This window comes from Paralichthys olivaceus, chromosome 24 (genome assembly GCF_024713975.1).
Source record: "Paralichthys olivaceus isolate ysfri-2021 chromosome 24, ASM2471397v2, whole genome shotgun sequence".
NCBI classification, from domain to species: Eukaryota; Metazoa; Chordata; class Actinopteri; order Pleuronectiformes; family Paralichthyidae; genus Paralichthys; species Paralichthys olivaceus.
The window spans coordinates 10,411,947-10,433,172 of record NC_091116.1 but is presented as its reverse complement, the minus strand read 5'-3'; the positions used below and the strand labels follow the sequence as shown (position 1 = coordinate 10,433,172).

General features: G+C 42.8%; 1 protein-coding gene across 25 annotated transcripts in view; it reads right to left on the bottom strand.

Annotated features, from left to right (window-relative positions):
* The window catches only part of mbnl2 (muscleblind-like splicing regulator 2), a 49,284-nt gene that overhangs the window by 12,305 nt on the left and 15,753 nt on the right, over positions 1-21,226 (bottom strand). For 13 of the 25 annotated variants that reach the window (XM_069521490.1, XM_069521496.1, XM_069521494.1 and 10 more), the window contains exons 3-5: positions 5,101-5,340; positions 3,807-4,010; positions 2,167-2,427 (exon numbers count right to left, since the gene is read on the bottom strand). In XM_069521490.1, coding sequence (XP_069377591.1) covers positions 2,167-2,427; positions 3,807-4,010; positions 5,101-5,340 — 705 coding nt within the window. The remainder of the gene's footprint in view (positions 1-2,166; positions 2,428-3,806; positions 4,011-5,100; positions 5,341-21,226) is intronic. The other 12 variants (XM_069521499.1, XM_069521506.1, XM_069521511.1 and 9 more) reach the window with 3 other exon arrangements.

Here is a 21,226-nt window from a genome sequence, read left to right as displayed (position 1 = left end):
TCACCTCCAGCTCGGCTTGTAACTGCTGATGGTAAATTGGGAGCTGGGTCATAAAGTTGATAAACTGGGGAAATGTGAGCTACCCAGGAGGAGCGTGAAGCGCAGGATTCGGAGGAAAACACGCAACATAAACTAGATCTCGGATGATGCATTGTGAACCTGATGAAAAAGCTGTTAAGCTAAGGCGCTGACAGGTAAACATCAGGTTAGAGTGGCTTGGCTCTTCTGTAACCTCCGCCAAGGAGGTTATGGCTTCATCTGTTTGTTTCATCTGTCATTTAGCAGGATTATGCAAAAATTACAGGACGGATGACCACGACACTTGGTGGAAGGATGTGGTATGGGTCACGGAAGAACTCATTACATTTTTTTCCTACCTTTAGGGTGTTTTTTGACATTTTCCCTGATTTCCCAGAGACTAATTCATGGATCTGGATGAAGATAATCTGGCATGTTTAGGAGACTGATATTAATTCAGTCCGTCATTTAAATGTGGTTTCATGAGGGACTGTTGGGCCTTGGTGGAGGTATGCGCTCTCTGAATGCCTTTCTTGTTAGTTAGTTTGTTAGTTAGCAGGATTACGCAAAGAGTACAGAACGGATTATCATGAAACCTGGAAGGATGCGGTATGGGTCCCAGAAGAGCTGATTGGATCCAGGGAGTCATTCAATAATCTTTATGAAGTTAAATCAGGCATATTAAGAGGACTGATATCTATGAGTGTATTCAATTTGGTCCAGCTTTAAGAAGACAGTTGGGCTTTGGCGGAGGTATGCCTTTCTCTTTTACAAGTGTTTTAATTTAATTTCTCTTCCTGTTGCAGTGTTGTGCACAAACGAAACTAACCTGCACTTGAGGCCACCTCATCATCCACACTGTGGGCTTATGGAGAAAAGACAGGGAGAGCAAGCAGCAATGGAGCCAGCCAATGAGAGCGTTAGGTGCAACGCGTAAAAGCATGCCCATGCCATGTAGGAAACGAGGGAGCCAGCGCACTGGCGCAGTACAAGGTGTGCGAGTGCAGCAGCAGCCAGGGGACCCAATTGAAAAAAAGGAGCCTGAGGGAGGGCGGGGCGCAGACGAGACACACTGCCAAACACTTCCCGCCACCTGTCGGCCTGCACATCTCCGTCTGTCTGCCTACACCAGTCTGTCTCTCCCTCAGCCTATTGGGGATTTTTTTTTCTCCGACTAAAAGGCAGAGGAGGGCAACATCTCCTCCCCCCTCCTCGCCCGTGATGTTACATCCTCATCCATCCCTGATTCAATTTGCAGTGATCTGCAGAGAGCCGCATTTATCATTGAGAGCAGGGGGGTGGGGGTGGCATGGTTGAGGGGGTGAGCCAGCACATTGTCTCTGTATGAACCAAGGGCATTTGAAAATAGAAAAAGCGTACTGCGGTGAGATAATAACAGATTGTTCTTACAGCATTATACTGATGCGTTTAGGGTCTCACTAAAACCCTGTTTACTGTGTACAAAGGCCTCACTTTAGGATGACTATTCTTAGTGGATTGAACACTGGAGTGCACTCGAATAAACCAGCAGAGATGGGTATGTTTTTTTTACAGAAATAAAGCAGTGCTCCACATTTTATGTTGCTGTGGGTCTCATCGTGAACAGCCTGTTGTTACATTTTGTGAATCCCAAGATGATTTGTCATAATGTAACATGTATTAGTGAATTTTAACTGGTACAAAATCTCTCAAGTAATCGCTATTTGCGTGTCGTAGAAGGTGTTTCATCAGCTAACTGTTACAGTATTCCTGCACATACAAAAATCTCGGATCTCCTGTTTAAACAATCTGTGCTTTATATAAGGTCACGTAGATCCATCAAGGTACAGCAGCTTTGTAGCAGAACGCCTGTGCTAATATGAATTTTATTTATAGTGTGAAAAATACAGAGACATATAGTGTTTACTAGCTTTTCCACTACTGTAAACCTCCAAGAGTAAATTTCTATTTGACGCTCTATAAAAGCCTCCGATGATTGGAAGGTTCTAGGTAAACTGTATATGTGCTATAAAATGTCCCTATTGTCCCATTCAGACTTTAGAAGCTCTTGCTCTATATGTATGTAAGCAGAAACCCTTGTGAGATTTACTTGCTTACTCGCTTACTGGCTTGAGTACATTGGGTAGGCTGTGTGTGCTGTGCTCTCACCATGGCTGCAGCTGTGGCTGCGGCTTGCGCAGCCACAGCCGTCTGGTTGGCCTGGTGTTGGGCGGCCTTAATCTTGGCCTGCAGGTGGGCCGGGGGGTGGAAGTACTTGCACTTCTCACGAGAGCAGCGGCTCTTGATATAGTCCATGCAGACGGTCACTGTGTTGTCGCTGGTGTCAATCATGGGGCTGTCGCTCGGGTGAGCGAAGCGGCAGTCGGTCTCGCCACGAGCACAGTTGCCCCTCTGGAACTCGCGGCACACCTGAGAGCCGGAGAGTCAGGTGGACATGGACGAACACACACACACACACACGGATACATGAGCACACAGATGTAAAAAGAGGAAACAGAAATATACAGACAAACAAAAAACTGTGAATGCTTGAGCTTTCAACACATAAGGTCACAATCACAGCATTCATCAGCAGCAAAATATTAGTTCATATTTTTTAAAATCTCCTTTATTTCCAATGCTGCTGTTCATGTTAGTGGAGTAGCATGATCATTCTATAATTCAGAAACAGATCAGAAAACAGATCCACAGCATAGAAAGAGAGATAAAAGTGTTTGGTACACAAGTCAAGACCAAATATAACATAGGTCTAATCATTTCAAGATATTTGAGTGAATTGTTTTATTTAATATCTTTAACACCGTGTAACAAAAACTGTAATATGTAAAACGATTGTGAAATCATGGAAGCAGTCTGCTCAACTGTTCACAGGCCTGAACAAAATCACAGGGGGATCTGCTTTATACCACACACACACACACACACACACACACACACACACACACACACACACACACACACACACACACACACACACACACACACACACACACACACACAGGCTCTGTGTGGGAGTGCTTGAGTGTCTCAGAGGGATACTGTTTCATTAGAGCCAACTTCACTCAGTTGCTAAGTGATAGCACTCCCAGAGAAAAACACATACAGACACACCCACACGCATCACCTCCAGGTCTTAGGAAGATTATTGTTTATCTTTATAAATGAAGTGGAGGAGAAAAAAAAAAAAAACGCCTCCATGTGTACTTTAACAATCACAGAGCGACTCCCGTTCAAAATAGTTTGCCAAAGGGAGGATAGAAATGGTCAAAGTGCTGGTTCTAGTTTGAGTTGAGTGAAATCAATGTAAACACACGCTATCGATATTTGCCTTAATTATTTCTGTGAGGGATAAAATAATCACATGATAATGCAGAGTAACGAATATCGGGTCATTTTTTCTCCTCTCCGAAAACAAAAACGAAGAGGCACAAATAAAACAGCTGAAAGGGCCTGCAGTCACTTACGCAATAAACTCACCCACCTTGAGAAATTGTCACACAAGGAGTAGCATGATGGGAAATCTTCAGGTTTTTTCAAGCCTGAATTGCTTATTGGGGCTTGTTCCAAGGCAAATTCAAAATGAATGTGTTCGGTCTTTAATTACTTGCTTGTGAAACAAAAGGCTCAAAACACTTATCCTTGTACTTGTCGAAGGCATCTTATATAACAAGTAGTTATACGTGTTATTGGATTTTAAGTAGTTTTCATAATTTCACTTCACAATCTCAAAGAGAACATTAGCTATGATTAGCTGCCATGTTTGTCTTGACTGCGATTAGGTCGGTCACCTCCAGCTTGTCGGTACGCAGCAGTTTCTGGCTGGAGGAGGAGCCACCGGTCACGGAGACGGGCGGGCTGCCGGGGACGATGACTGGGGAGCTGGGCAGGATGTCGGTGGGCACCAGGCCCATGCTGTGGGACATGGGAGTCAGGTAGGGTGTGTAGCTCAAACCGGCGCTGGAGCCCAGGCCCTGGCTGACAGGAAACGTCTGCTGCAGACAGAGAGAAAAGACAAAGAGTGTCATGACTGTTCTTAAAAACTTTAGAGATTTCTTTATTGTTTAAGCTATCTAAAAAAATTTTTTTATCAATATAGGAAAACTATAGATGTAGGGAAGAGGAGCGGGGAGTGGAGGGTGAAAGACAGGAAAGAGGGAGAGAAGTTAAAGGAAGGAGACACTAGAGACTTGAAAGAAATGATGGTGCAGCTTTGTGGAGTGGGGAGAAAGATGAGTGGGAGAGAGTGTGACAGGTGGAATGAGAAAAAAGTGGAGAGAGAGAGAGATAATTCAGGGTAGAAACAAGAGAAGAGGATTTTTTTTTTTTTAACCTCTAGGTATCCTGGGAAGGTTTTTGCTGAGCCTGCGTGTTCTTTTTCAGTTACGCCCAGACTTGCGTTGATGCAGTGAAACACTTTCACACCTGGCATCTGCCCAGTGCAACCACCATCTACCGCTGACTGTTGAGTAAACCCCCAGAGAGCAGGTGGGAATTTATCGTGGTTTGCTCAAGGGCATCCCGACCACAAACTCATGATCTTCCTCAAATTTAGTCTGAGAACAGGCCGATTGGAGAGGAGGGATAACAGAAGCATGTTTTAACGTAGTGTAACAGATTTCTCATATTTTCTCAGTGAATCTGCTTGTACTGTAGACAAATAGTAGTAAATAAAGATGGTCGACATGACTGCTCCCCAAAGGTGAAGCCAAAGCATCGTGATCACCCCCTGGTGGTTGAAACCAAATTTAAAAGTCAGAATACATGCTCTCTAACGTTTTTTGAAGTTCTCTTTTTCTTGTAAGTGTTGTCTTAATTAATTATTTGATACCGCTGCTCCTTCCCACGATCTGCATGCTACAAATTATATCATAAGCGCAAGATGGCCATGTTCCTATCTGGGATATTTATATAGCCTTCATTTCTGGATAGTGGAAGGAAGTGGAGAGGCATCTTCAATCCTTATAAACAGTCTATGGCTTGTGCAGTAAGTTAAAAGTGGTGCCAAGACATGTCAAATATCAATTAATACAAAATGCTGAATTCACTTGAGCCGTTGCAAATTGATATGCAAATGTATTTTACAAGGAAGGATGGTGATTTTTGAGTCACGCTGCATATCCAGTCACAGTTCCCACAGCAGCGAGGGCCTTGACTAACCACAGGATGCATGGTAGTGCCGGGGATCATGAACTGCATCTGCTGAGCCAACATGGCAGCCGCCGTCTTCTGCTGGATCAGGTTGTTGCGCCCGTTGATCTCTAGCTGGGTCTTCAGGTGAGCGGGCGGGTGGAGGTATTTGCAGTTCTCTCGCGTGCAGCGGCCCTGAGTGAACAACAGAGAGAGAGAAAGGACATTAACAGTCATGTCTGAAAAGCTGAAGTCTCTGTTCAACACAGTGAACTGTTGAGGGGCCATCTTTCCATAATAAACCTGAACTGTGAACAGGTTGCGTGTCTGCCCGAGGACGTGGCAGATACGTGGGCATTGATTTTATCACTCCAAAACATCAAGTGCTTGAAGGCAGCATACATATTCATGCTTGGAGAGTGTGAAACATATAAAATGATGGGAGCTGTGCATTGAGGAACACACGTGCCCCTCATGGGGGAAGCAAGTAGCTCTCCGCATGAGTGGAAACATTGTTATGAAAGATCGTTATCAGTCTCTGACTTGCTAGCTTGTCTTGGTCCTGGCTGCACCACAGACACACTGACAAGGCACAACCATCATGGCTTATTTTGTAGTCTCAGTGGAGATGCAAATGCAGGTTTGGTGGGTGGAGATTTACTAGGACTCTGGCGGATGGAGGCGATTACAGAGGCCAATAACGACAAACACAAAGATGCAGGATGGATCCTCGCTGCAGAGAGAACTGTGAGGACGGTGGGTGGAGGAGAGAGGAGGGCTCAAGAGGGAGCGACAAAGAATACAATAGTAGGAAAATGAAGGCGGGTAGAAGAGCGGTGGAAAAGGTGTGGGCAGTGGAGTGATATGAATTAGTGCAGCGGGGAAAGGGGAGATGAGGAGAAAAGGCCGAGAAGACAGAAGGAGAGGAGATGACATGGCAGGTCGTTATGAATGTGAAAGGGAAGTGAAGACAAATTAGAATGAGTCAGACTCCCCTTAACCCCCCCACCCCTTGTGACACTGAAGACCTACAGCACAGTGGCCTGATTAGTAAAGTCATACAAGGAAATAAGGAAACATGACCTCTCTATAGCCGTTTTCAGACATGAAAATGGATCCGGACGTTTTCTAGCGTCTTTCACAAGGAACATTTTAGTGAACATCTGAACGCAGATTATGCAGTCACCTGTATTATATTTGACAGGATATGGAATTCCACCTGGATGGTGCAGTGTTTGGAAAAACTGACAATGAAACAGAGATGCCAGGATCAAATAGAGCTGGAGGACATATTGATCAATATAAAGATTAAGAGAGTTATTAGAGAGGGAGCAGTCAGATGACTTGCAGTACTTTGCTTCCTGATTAACTTTAAAGTAGCCCTATGTTTTGCACTTGTTATACCAGTCCAGTAGAGGCTGGTATGACACAAGAAATGATTGGTGTAATTAATCAACATTAGTAACGACTGAATTCAATTTGGATGTGTCAGTTAAGGGTCATGGTATTGTGCAAAGTAACTGCATTTCCTAGCTATTATTGTATTTAATTGAATTTAATTCTGTCTTAATTTATTTAGTTTTTTGTGATGCATTTATTTGTCTACACAAAGTGAAGTAAATCTTAGCAAGAAATAATCTGAAGTTTGTGGAGTATTAAATGAAAGAGTCCAGGAATTCAATAAAAATGCAGTTAAGGAAAGTGTATTTACTATTAAGTTACATATGAATACTTGAGAAAAAAAAGTTTTTCGTGAGGTCACAGTGTTCTTGTGACTTCTCAGCACCAAATTCAAATATGCATTTTTGCACCAGTTGTAATAAAATCCCCCCCCAGTCGTAGCTGCGATATAGCATTTGAAGAACATCCTGCCTCTGGCCATGGAGTCTGTTGCATAAGAATCTATAAGATGATGCCTTTTCCTTATTCTCACACTATTCTTACTAAACCTGTTCGACTCTATATTGGACCTGCAGGCAAACAGAGTAGAAGTTTTTAATCAAGTGCAACTCAAGGTACAAGGCCGGCTGCCAGTGTAAATAACCAATAATCTTCAAGTCTCATCAAATGAAAAATGAATAAAACCTTGCCATCCTTTTCTCCCTGACACATATTAAAGACACTCCACACAGAGCATCAAAATCACCACTGGTAACCGATTTAAAGCTGCCGCAAAGGACTATAATTCTACAGACGCTATATGAGCTTCTTTGCAATTGTTGTTTTCACATTAATAAACACACAAACATATTGTAGGAAGTAGGGCGTTTGTCTTGTGAGACACAAATGCTGGCATCAAAGGTATCAGATAAAGGGGTTTGACATTCACAGTGACCCCAGGGCGGCTCTGTCATGATGAGACTCACGAGTCAGAGAGCGCTGACCTCCACACCCTTGGGTTAACGCTGCAGTAAGCCAATCCTACCCTCCCCCCTTCACAGTTCACATGCACAAGATCACACCTGCCCACATATATGCATACTAAATCGCACCAATCGCACAGAGCATCACCCACGCACACCGGCGCAAGCATACATGCCCGCAGATATACACACTGCTGCACACTATAGCAGATCTGTTAAGACATGTCCAGAGCGGAGTAATAACGTTGGCACAGAAAACCCACAACTTTAAAACCTCAGAGGTGACAAAACTAATTAGAGGTTCATGCGATGACAAAAGGTAGGTTTGTGCGTGTGTGTGTACATGAGAGAGGGAGAGAACGCGTAGGCAGGTGTAGCTGTAGGAGAAACTGTGTGGGGGTGTGTGATTCTATGTGTGAGAGAGAGAGAGAGAGAGAGAGAGAGCGAGAGAGAGAGAGAGAGAGAGAGAGAGGGAGAAAGCTGGTGCTGAAGCTGTGACCTGGACGGCATCCCTTGCGAAGATCACAAACACAGATGGTCACAAATATAAACGGCGACTCAACGCAACGTTGCCCACTTTATGCAGACTTTAAGTGAAGCCATGACCTCCCGTCTCGCTGCGTATTCAGCTCATCCATCGTCTGCGAGTGACACGTGCTTTTAGCAATTGCTCATCATTAGTCCCAATTTAAAGTGATGAGGTAAATGGTGGTTAAGCTACTTGGGAGAATGTTTTATAATGCAGTGTTTGAAAAGCGCAGGCCTTGGACTCATGAAAAACCTTCCTCTTTCAGCCTGTCAGACTTTGTTTGAAAGGCCTTCTCCCCCTGATGTAGTCTTTGAATCTATCAGGGCATTGTGCCTGGTCGTCACATAAATCAGGTTTGATTTGTTTTCAATGTTCTCTCTTTTTGTCTGGTTCAGAGGTGGAGGCACATAAATGAAGTGGCTGCTGGAGCTGTCAAGGTTCTATAAATCAATTATTAAAACATGAATCATTCGGTGCAAACTTAACTTCCTAACAAGGTCTAATATGTCATATATGTGTGGACTGTTAAAAAAACTAATTCTATATATCCACTGTTACATGTATTCAAAAGAAGTGGCTATGAGTCCAGATATGTCGTTATCAAACCCTTATGACAAAGAAATGTAATTGAGACTTGATATTTTACAGTTTAGCCATAAACGTTCTTATACACAACTATGAACAAAAAACCTCAATTACAACCAAATATATAGAAGTTAAATTAATACAACCCACGTTTAAAATTGCATTGTTTATGCTGTAAAATAATTAGTCATATCAGCAAAATTAAAATTAAAGCTGATACTTATATATGTGATGTGTATTGTGAGCAACTTTTAAACGTTATTCACAGTGTCTTTCACTATCTTAGACTCCAGGAAATCTCTGAAATATAGGAGAGAGGATCTAGGTTATCTATAAATATGGCTGAGCACAATTAACTGCCTGATATCCACACAAAAGAGGTGATCCTTTCATTTGGAAGAATTTCAGCTTCCTTCAGGCTCAAGATATGAGGTCAGGTAGTCCAAAACTTTATTCTGGGATAATCCTATCCTGAAGAAAATGTTCCAGGCTGTCATCAAGTAACAACGCCGATAAAAATACAACCTCACACACACTCAATAATGATGCATTCATGGACATCAGGGAAGTGTTAAATTATTGGTACCGTGCACAGCAGTTACAAGTAATTGTAACTACGTGATGGCAATTCATAGAAATAACTGTATACTTTGGAGCGTGCTGCAATTGATACCAATGATCATCAGTGAAGGGTCCACGCTGTGGTTTGAGATAACGTGTCCCTGCCACACTTGTGGAATCAGAGCACATAAGATGAGGTAAGCTTCGAGGAGAGGCGACACAGCGAGGAGTGCTCATGACTCGTGGCTAAAGCAGTGAAATGGACCACCGACGCAACAGTTACGCCGTTAAAAAGCAACATGCGGGGCTGAGGAACCAGATGATGGCACAGTATTGTCAGTACTGCAGACACATACACAGAGTGAGTGCACTGTGCCCTCTGTTCAAGCCACCCACTTGGAGCAGAGCAGAAATCCATTCATTGCGGGCATTGCCTCCGAGCAGCACCGTCTATGAAAAGGATCTTTGAAATCACCAAGGCACGTCAGTGAATCACGCTCCAGCCACCGGTTTGTAGCCATAGCTACGTGGTGAAATTAAACCTTTCAGCTGCTTCGCTCACATGACAGCCTCTCGTTGGAGGTTGCTGTTTTGCACTTGTGTTTGTGACATGATGCGCAACACATGTCGGGATACTGCTAATAACTGCTTTGATTTAGATTGGATAATTATCTCCTTGAGTGGCGGTGAAAAGGGGACAACAGCAGAGAGGAGATCAAACATAAATTATCAGTTGTTTTCACTTGACACATATCCTCTGCCCAAGAGATTATAAAATGAGACATTACTGCTGGCCCATTCGTAATATCCCCACAGACATCGCCAACAAGAACCTACTTATTGTGTGCCAAGTTTCCATACAGCAGTTATGTCAATAAAAATGTTTCACAGTAGGGTTGAAGGAGATAAAGGCAGATCATTTTATAAACAGATTAGGATTAAAATCTCTCTCACTCAGTTTGTTTTTAGTTCTTTTAATATATTAATTATGTATCTTCTAAGGGAGAAACCTCTTAATTTTTTTCTGTGCCCTTGTTGAAGTTCTTTTTTCTGACCCTTCTATTTTCTGAGTATTCCTTGATATTGTCCAAAGCTGATATTGACACTGGTGAGTGGGCAAAATAAATAAATGAAAAACACAATAACAGAAATTAATTTATCCTGTTCTGTGTTCTGCAGTTTAATCCATGTATCTGGTGGAATCAAATCAGGGGTTTGTAAATAAACCGGTACCAATGTCTGTCACTCCTGTGATAGAGAGAGATGTCAGCAACCTCCTCACACAGGCTGCAATGATGGGTACCATAAACCACTAGAAGGAAGCTGCAAGCTTGTAAAACTTATCACCATAATCTAAAAGTGACAGGAATACTGCTTGAATAATTCTGCTTCATAGGGAAACTGGCTCAATTTCTATACAGGGAACCAATCTTCCACAGTAGTTTAGTCACAAGCCTGTATATTCCTTTCCACTGGTAAAAAAAATCGGGAGGGTTGAACTTCCATGTTTGCGCGTTAACAGCCATGAAAGTTTGTGTACTTATGTGTTTTAACATCTTTGGAACAATGTGGAGTGTTTTTTTTCGTATGGTACAAAATGCAACAAATCTAATGCATTTGTGACATAAAATGTGACTCAACAGGGGGAAAAACGAGAAAGGCAAGAGTCAATCACCTTATTTTAACGGATACAAAAAACAAAACACGTATACCTGCAAAATCTCTTATTCTAGGAAGACCTAAACAAGGTGGCACACAATTTCACCGTTACAAAAATGAATAAAGCATTTCAAAACAGGCAATGGACAATTATTGAAAATAGAGCATTATATAAACAAATATGAGACCCTCTTGGGAAAAGCATTTGCACTCTCAGTTACACAGTTTGGCAATGCATGGAAACAAAAGGAAGGAAAATGTATTTTTCCCAGCATTCCACTGATCAAGCTCTAAATCAGACACAGGCACACAGTGTTCAGTTGACAAAACTTAAGCAAAAAGGGAAGAGAAAAAACAAGGCAAACATTTGCCACAGTAAACACGGGGGCATGAGAAAAAAAACAAACAATGTGACAGGTTGCTGTGGAGGACGAAGCCTCGCACTGCAACACTCACATGAACAGAAAAAACACTGAAGGGGTGTACATCCTTTGACTGTGTGCATATTGAACTCACAGTGACCCACATCTATGTTACAATTCTGTTCTTGTCTAATAATGTTGACAGTGTCTGCCTGGGATGCCTGGATTGTTTTCTGGAAGTCATTATAAGAATGAATATGTTCAGAATGGTAACCGCACACACAGACGTACATGGAGCATCTGACTAACTTGTGACTCAGCAGTGCCCTGTAAGTACCTGATTACGAGCGAATGATACAATTATTAACTACTATTAACCCAGACCAACTGTTATATATCCCTTAAAGCAGGAAAAATCTGCCTCCAAGTCAAATCAAATTGTCTTCAGCATTTTTTGTGTCAACCACTGGTGCAATAACAGTGAAAAGAGCGATAATTAAACTAGAATTGTACCCAGTAGAGCACATACCTTTGCCTAGGCCGAAAAGTCAAGAGCCAAAAGACGGACAAGGGTGAAAGCATAACCTCCTTGAGGGAGGTAATTACAACCCCTACTGGCCCTGAATCCTAGAGACATAATTAGCCCCATCCTCCATCAAATTAAATAAATTCATGGCCAACACTGTCCCAAATGGCTCGTGTATAACCAGCATTAGCATCCCCTGCCCAGGATTTACCCCGCCAGCCTCGTCAGTGGCAGAAACCCTCGACCCCCCACCTCCTTCATCAGCCGGGCTGAATGGTCAGAGCGATGACTGTTGTGTGCCTGTGGGTGGCAGAGACACAGAGAGCCAGTCTTCCACCCCCACCAGCAGAATAGCGCTTCAGTTGTGGGCCCCTCCGTTAACCACTGTAACATTTGCATTTTGCCCTCAATGGCTGCTCTATCCTCAGACCTGCTGGAGACAGAGTGAGGCTGCCTATAGGCTGCAGTTGACAGAGGAGCTGTAAATGTCCTCGTAAAGGCTACTGGAAACCGGCCTTCAAATTATACCCCTGTGGTTCCAATCTCTTTTAATAGGGAAGCTATTGCCGCCATGCTCCCCTCACTCACTGCCTTCCTCTCCCCATGTCAACACTTCAAATCAACAAACAATATTGTTGAATTATGTAGCGCCGAATCTAGGGAATCTGCGATGTGTGTGTGAATGCGTTTTTCCATTAAGCCCTGTTTTCTTAAGCTGCACAGAAAAACTTGGTGGGCTTTCCATATGTGAGCCGCTGTGATGTCTTTTTAATGCTGGCGTAGCGCTCGGTGACTTGATCAGTGACAGTGTGTCAGACAGTATTGGCAGACTGCAATCAGGGAGAAAGATCTTGGAAGAGTCCGCATGACACAGTAAAGTGGCTACTTGGGTTTGGAGGCAGTGCAACCCTAAAGGTTAGAGAAACAGGATTCAGGACTTAATCTCCAGGCAAAACCAGCTCTAGTGGAAAATGCAGCATAAACACAGTCAAATACCCACATAGGCAGGTCTTTAGTGCTAGAATTTGGCCCGAATATCCCAAAGCATGTGGTGTTTGGATGGCTGTGCCGTGCAGAGAAACTGTAGTAAAGTCTTCCTCCCCTCGTTTATCCGATTGTCCTTCCCAGCTAGAGAGGAGGAGGGCCTATTTGAGAAACTGACACTAATTTTCTTGACATGAAGCCTGTGATATGTGTAATCCCCTTAAAGCATAACCGAAGAACCTGTTGTATCCCCACTGACCGGCAAAGACGGAGGGAGGGAGGGACGGAGGGGTGGACAGGCACGCACTCGTTCCTCTTGTCTTTCCCTTGTATCTCCCAAACTGCCTTGTCATCGCAGTGTGACATTTCACATCCTGCCATTAATGCAGGGTGAATTTCTGTTTTTGAGAAATATGTTCAACCTTTACCTGAGTGTTCTGTATTTCTTGGCTTGCATCCTTGTCTCCACATTTTAAATAAATTTTCTATCAAAGGACACTGTTTAAAAAGAAGTGGTCTTCTTTTCATTATGTCAGTCCCTTCTTTCTCTACTTTCTCAGCTTACTCCAAAAGAACCAGAGTAAACGGAGAAAAGGAAGCTAACAGCTGGTTATGGGTCAGGCTATAACAGGTCATAAGGACACCACTTTGATGGGAGCTCCCTGCTATGAGACGCCAAGTGGACAGGCACTCTGGTGCTCAAAAAAAAAAAGCAGACCCAGTGATCCCAGCACCCGGTAGAATACCAACGCAATGGATGCACATGGACAGGGCTTCCCTTCATCCTCAAACACAGAGAGTGCTCCCTCTTACGGATCCTGTTTTGTTTTTGGGCTCTAATGGATCCGTTTGGACTAATGGATCTGTTTGAAGGAGCAAGGCTCCAGGACACCGGGAAACACAAAATCCATTATGAAATGATAGCCTCAGGCTTTTTGCTTACATTTGGGCTGGTAATGGAGAACAGAAATCAATGGAGAACAGTGGGTAAAGGCAAGTCATGTAAATGTAAAAGTGAGGAGAAACGTCAGCTTCGTTTATATTGTGATCAGGCATATTTGGTCACGAAAAAGGTAATGCCATTAGTTTAAAGGACATAGACCAGGTAATTTGGACAACACACACACACATACACACACACACACACACAAAGAGACACACATTAAGACACGTTAAGACATACGTAAGACTGTGTTGCCTCAGCAGTAATTAAGTGCCTTTGTTTCACCAGCTGTAATCCCACAGATAGAGGAGTAGTACTGCAGCTGACACGCCTGAGATTACCCAGAGAGGAGGGAAGATGGGAAGATACACCCACCCACCCACACAAACACACAGAGAGAGAGAGAGAGAGAGAGAGAGAGAGAGAGAGAGAGAAAGGGTGGAGAGTGGGCTAGATGTGAGATAAAACCTGTTGTTATTCCTTGCTTGTTTGTCCTGGGACTCATAGATCGCTGGAATCTTTCTCCCACAGACTGAAAATGCAAAAAAACACTCCCAGTGCCATCCCGTAAGATGTGTAATAAAATGCTCATCATGTGTCCGCACCCAAGTATCTCAAACAATTACCTTCTCCATAATCTGATCATTAAAAAACAAAGTCCAGAAGAAGTTTATTTGGTTTGTTATGAAACGACCATAGTTAATGAGAAATACTGGATTGGGCAAAAGACCGTTTATGAATAAATTCAACCATAAACTCATTAACATTTATGCCATTAAAATTCACCCATATATGAAAGCTGTATAAGTGTGTCTACATTGACTGGAGGCTATTGAAAATATTCCTCTCAGAGCTGTGATAGATGCTTTGTGCAGGTTATGATAAAACTTTTTGTTCATCTGTCAGAGCAGTTGACAGATTTTGAAAAAGGAGCTTTCATGCGGTTTGTGCAGAAGAAAACATTTAAAAAGCCACCACTTAAGATCATCAGCATTCATGTGATGGCTGTGAGAACTACCCACACTGGACTGTGCATGTTTTTATTGCTGTAAATGTTTTTTTGTATCAGGGAGGTGATGGTCAAAGTCCGGCTGCAGAGGCACCTGCAGCGTCCAGGTCCCTGCTGCTAATCCAGCCCAGCTTCAGTTAATCTGATCATCTGTGACCTGCTTAGACATGAAACCCACCCTCTAGAGCTCGTCTAATCTGCACACACACACACACGCGCACACACACACACACACACACACACACACACACACACACACACACACACACACACACACACACACACACACACACACACACACACACACACACACACACACACACACACACACACAGAGGGATAGAGCTGAGAAGTGCAACTTAAACACTCATGCCACATACAGTGCATTTAGAGTGCGGCCTGTCTCATGTTCCCACAGAAGAAAGGCTCAGATATGACAATGCCACCTCTCAGTCTGTTGATAGGTGAGTCATATGAGGCATTAGCCTGCTTGTGACAAGCTGTCACTTCCCTGTGCTGAGAAGACAGATCTTGTCAGCTTTACACTGATATGACAGCAGTCCTATGTTATAGCCAGCTTCTAGCCTTTAACAGAGGGAGACTTCATAGAAAAAGGTTACATGAAGTTGATGCCCTAGTTTGAGAGGAACTATGTCAAAGCCCCAAGAGGATACAGCAGGAAGCCACTGGGCCTTATTTTAATTTCCTAATTTTACATTTGCTAACAGATAACTCATTTTCAATAGCTCTCTAGCGATCAAAGCTGCTCCAAAAATAACTCAGATCGACGAAAAATGTTAAGGAGAGATGTTAAACAAACAATGCGGGAAAACTAAAAACAAAAAGGCTAGCCTACGTCTTCTTTCCACCACTGACACTATCGACCGCGTGTCAGAGCGTGTTGAGGAGTTGTGTAAATCCATAAAACAGATAAAGGCGGATAATGAGATGGAAGGGAGCGGGCAGATCTATTCATCAAAGCCTCTTTCTAACACACTCAGCAGATAAGGGCAGAAATGTTGTATGGCTGCTTACTCTCCAGTTTGGAGATTAAAGCTTTGGTTGCTGACAAAAAAAAAAAAGTTGAGAGGTACAGGTCTATAATTAAAACGACAAAGAATCTGGAGCACGGTTACTCAAAGTCAGAATTTACAGTTAGGAATCTTATCTTGTATCTTTCATCAATGTCACTAAAATGCCGTGCAGATATTCATACCCCTGTGTATATGAGAGAAGGAAGTCATGAATCAGTTCAAAGTTAAAGAGTGATCAAACAAAAATATGTCCCAGCATGCTGCGAGTGTAAATCAACATATGACATGTATTAATGAGAAGGAAAAGAGAGCTAAATACTAGGAAAACACATATTGTACAAATGTTAGTTTTCAAACAATTTAACAGATTCAATCTATCTAATAATTTATCCAAAAATAAATTCAGAACTTTAAGTATAATTTATGCTGAGGAAATGACATGTTTTTGCATCTGTTGCGTGTTTGAAACGTCAACATGCCCAATGGTTCACCGTGAATCCTCTGGATCATCTCCTGCCGTATTCTCACTCGTACCTTATCTGGAGTTTTTCTAGGGGCTGGCAGGAGAAACTCCGAAAAATGTCCGCATGTAACTGATATGTTTAGAAAGGACACTGACTGCACGAGTGCAACCAAAGGGAAATAAGGTGAACTATCACCTGGCATGACATGTTTGCTGGTTATGATGATGAGGTCTCTGAGGATGCTTCCTCCTGTGGGCCGAAGAGGCTCTTAGCCCACATGGAGATGATGAAAACAGTCCTCATGAGGTGGAGCATGTCGTCATGGAGAGAGGGCTTATGCTTGGTTTAAGTAGTAAGTGCCCTTTGGTCGAGACAAGATCAATAACTAGGGTACAGTGACTGAAACAGCCTTTGCGCTGCGGGGTGTGTTTTATCTTTAAATTGTCTGATGCCGGTAAACATATTGACACGCTGTTCACTCGTGTCATTACCCTGTGCTTTTTCCTGTTTTCTCTGAGGTGAGACTTGGTTCTGTGGAGGGAATAAGTCAAAAAGAGGTTGAATCCCTGTCAGAGGTACGAAAATGCAAACAGAAAGGGATAAAATTGAACTTTTAAGAGGTATCATCTGTTTGTGTCTAGTGTCTAAGACCATGCAATCATTAAACCTTTAAAAACCATTAAAGACACTTTTCCTGCAACTGATCTTTTTAATGGTTTGCAACAGCTAAATTTGGTGCCAGTTTATACTGGTTCCACTTGTCTCATCCTACCCTCCCTCCTGACCTCCTCATTCCCTCAACCACCATAGGTTCTCCCTACTCTGTGAGGGTGCACACTGTCAATTAGTGTCCCCCACCTGTCGCCGTGGGTCACTGGTGCAGGCATCTGCTGGGTGTGAAATTGGTCATCTCACTTTTATCCATGAACTTTGCATGGCACCCTCTCCGTTGACCACACACACACACACACACACACACACACACACACACACACACACACACACACACACACACACACACACACACACACACACACACACACACACACACACACACACACACAGTCAGAGATATGCAGCCATGACCTAAACTTGACCTTTATGGTAGGGCCACCCTGTGTGGTTGTGGAAGGGGGAAGGTGTGACATAAATAATACCTCTTGCTTGAACAGGGTATTATAAAACTATCTGCACTAGAATAGTACACATTGCCATGCAGGTTCTTGCAGCTTGTATTTTTACTGTCAAGCTGCTTTCAAACATGCATTGAAGTCTGGACATAGAAATATCTCAGGGTGAAAAAGAGGTGTCACATATAAATACACTGCCTTTTGTTGTGAATGCGTCTGACACAGACAATATCCAACTGAATTCTTCATATGAGAAAGGTAAACTCACAATGTTCTCTGATCTCAGAAATCAACTCCGTGAGTACAACATGGTTATTTCCGGTGAACACAGACACCAAGTATCCTTTCATAATAGACATGAAGTCTTATTGTTGTTGTGGGAATTCATACTGGGCTCAGCCAAACAGAAGAGGCACCACAGCATCACTTAAGAACCAGAGTGTGAATTAGCGGAGGGTGTATTGGTATGAAAACATTTACAACTGTACAATACCCAGCCTTCCCTCTAACTAGACAGCTGCAAGCCTTTGATTCACTAATACAAGGGCCGTTTACACCGACTCCAAGACTTTCATCCAGCCAAGTTCTATCAAATTACTCCAAATTGGAGCAGCGACACTCCGGCCTATTAGGTCTGATGTTTCTGAGGACAGTTAGAGTGGAATAAACTCTCTGCTATAACCTCACGGCAATATTGTCTTGGTAAACCAGCCATTTTAGAACCAGACAGAAGCAAACACTACATTATTTCATCAGCGACTCAATCCGTAACCTAATGAGGAAAAATGAGTTTTTCTTCTTTATGTGTTTGGCAAGGGTGTAGATCAGAATGTAAAATTAGTGCACAGGAAGAAAAAAGCAGCTCTTAAGTGCTGTTTTTTGAGATGTTTCTCTCCATGAGTCAGAAAGAAAGAGTTCGCACAGTGCTCGCTTCATTGTCACTTCAACATGCTTTTTAGGAGGTAAGCCCATGTCAGTCACTGTCAGAGCCGTTTATACTCAGCCCCGCTGGAAAACGTTTAGGGTGTGTCCAAATCCACTTTTATTGGTTTTGAAAGGTCACTGTCAATCACATGATTCAAAATGGTTTGAAATTGTCTCTTATTTAAGCACGGGTGTGTTTTGTGGTTTTAATGTGTGATAAAAGAATTGAACCGAAGTGTTTGATAATCTGCACTTTGGAAGGCATTTGTAAAAATCTTGCAAAAAATATTGTCATTAGTTTGGAGGCGGTGTAAGACCAACACACCCATGGGCCTTTACACGGGTGCAAGTGCATTTACTATTTGTACAACTTGCACAACACCCAGACGTTAAAATGACAACCGCGCTGGCCTGAAAAGTAGCAATGACACTTTGCGCCAGGTGGAAGATAAGGTGCACAGTCTTAGACATTTTCTGCTCAGATACATTTCCACATGGGATTGGGATGTCATGCAAGGCCTGGTTCACACCAGCCTGTTTGACACAGACCAATAGTCACTTTGGCAAAAAAAAAAAAAGGGAAGGCAACCCATTCTGGTATAGGGCCCCTAAAGATTGCATTTCTGTTGCCTCATTAGATGAAGCCAATTAAGAAGATCTCTGTCTCATTATAAAGGCTGGCCCCTGGGAGATAGCTGGGCCTGTCTGTCTAACTGTTTGTAGCTCCCTAGGTGTGTATGCGTGTGCGTGTGTGTGCGTGTGTGTGTGTGTGTGTGTGTGTGTGTGTGTGTGTGTGTGTGTGTGTGTGTGTGTGTGTGTGTGTGTGTTGGGGGTGGTCGGATGGGAATTGCGGAGCATCTTGGGCTGTGAGTCTTTGCAAATGTGTCCATTTTATAATCAAGAATTAAAGGAAGCCTGGGGGTGCAGTCAACACATTTCCTGAGCAACTATTAATTTCTGTGTTTAATATGGGGCCACTGCAAATGCCATATGCTGCTCTATACTGGGAATACAAGGAACATATTTTTTTAAATGTAAGGTGGCTTTCAGCAAAACAAATAAATGCTACTCTCAGAAGAAATCAGACTGGAACAACCTCAGTCGGTCTCTGATGAGTGATGATGAAACTGCATATCAATAATTAATGAGACCAATACCAAAGGTCAGGCCCACAGCGAGCCTCCTGTCGTAGTTGCCATAGATCTGCCTTCAGCTTCACTGCAGAGGTGCTCACGACAGCAGAGGCTGCTGCAGCAGTAAAGGGTGTCGGAGTCCAGCTGGCTTTGAAATCAGCAAAATGAGAGGATGCCATTGATTTGGCAGAACTGATTAAAGTTGCTGTTTTTTTTCCAGAGAGAGGGGAGAAAATTGCTGTGAATCCTGTACTTTATCAGCGCTGTGGGCAGCAGAGCAGCGCGAGATGGAGGAAAAGGATGACTCAGATGTAGTGGGTAGATTGAGACCAGGTGAGACACTGGTGCAGCAGATGGGCAGATTTGTCAGTGCTCCATCCCTCCATCATGATGAACAACTTCTATTCTTTCTGACAGCAAACAACTGTAGTGCAAAACATTTTCTGTTTTCTATTAACCCATTGAACTCTATGGCAAAAATGCAGGCAATGGTTCACCAGGGCCTACATTGGTTCATATCAATAAACTATTTAAAACCTAAGCTAATAGCTCAATGAAATTCAATAAACCATAATGATATAAGTACTGAAATAGTTTTATAAATTAAAAACGCACCAATGCAATGTCATCACTTCATGTAATGTCATTATCATGAGCGTAATAAGATAGAGGACAGAGGCCTTTGTTTTCTGCTGCAGAAAGAAAAGATATTCCAGCTATTATAGTTTTTATTTTGGATCAATGATCAACAATCCCCCACAGGCAGATAGGGGAAATCCTACGGTGCAATCACATACTGTTAACACATTTTGAACCAGATGTAACATAATGAAATGGTGTTATCATGACTATACACTGTGATGAGGGGAAAGACCAGGGCCTTAACTTTCTCATTGAAAAGATTGAATGTTCTGGATATAAAACTGCACAGACTCTGACTCCAAATGCAAAAGATGTCAGCGTTTCGAACTGGGATGTTTTGGCTTCACTTTCTGGATAGTGACAGGAAGTGAAGACACAGCATCCGCCTTTACCACTGCAACGAATCTCATCTTTGATTAGGATGTGTCCTTTAATTCCAACATATAATTTTTTTATTATTTTATTATATTGTATGAGTCGGAACTCTGTGTGGTTCTGTGCTTTCTTGTGTCTTCCCTCTGCTCCCGTCACTTTCTGTAGGTATGTGATTTGTGAGTGCGGCCCACCTGCTGCCCCCATGATCCTGCTCTACACACCCACTGCTACAATTATTAGTCCTAATATCATTACTTGTCTCTGTCTCTCTTTCGTCTGCTCAAGGTTTCTAACTGTTGAAAGGGTATTTTTGTCTCCGACTAATACACTGAAATCCTGAAAACAAGGAGCTAATATTCTGTAACTAAGCCCATGTTTTGTCAATAAAGGTAAATGCTGCTCATTCTGCTCTATCTGGAGTATTCTCAGTTGATATTAGACACAATCCTGCCTTCACACTGCATAACTCACACAGACTGACACACACAGATGTGGGTCAGAGCAGTGGCCCAATTAAAATGCCAACCCCATGGAATAAACTTTTGCAGCACACTGCAGTCCGCAGTAACATCAATAACCTTTTTAAATGCAATCAATTTGAATTTATACAAAATGACAACAGTGACATGCAAATGTCACCAGGCAGGGAGACAGAGAATGAAGAGGCTGTTGTAAAACGCAATATCGCCAGGCTGTGCTTCGACCACAATCCTGATATGACAACACAGGACCAGTCAAAGTGATAAGACTAATAAAACAATAAGAATAAATAAAAACTATGTGCGGTAATTTCAACTTTCTACAAGTGCAAATCATTCTGACACACTGGTCTATTCGTGAGGTTTAATAGTGAATAAA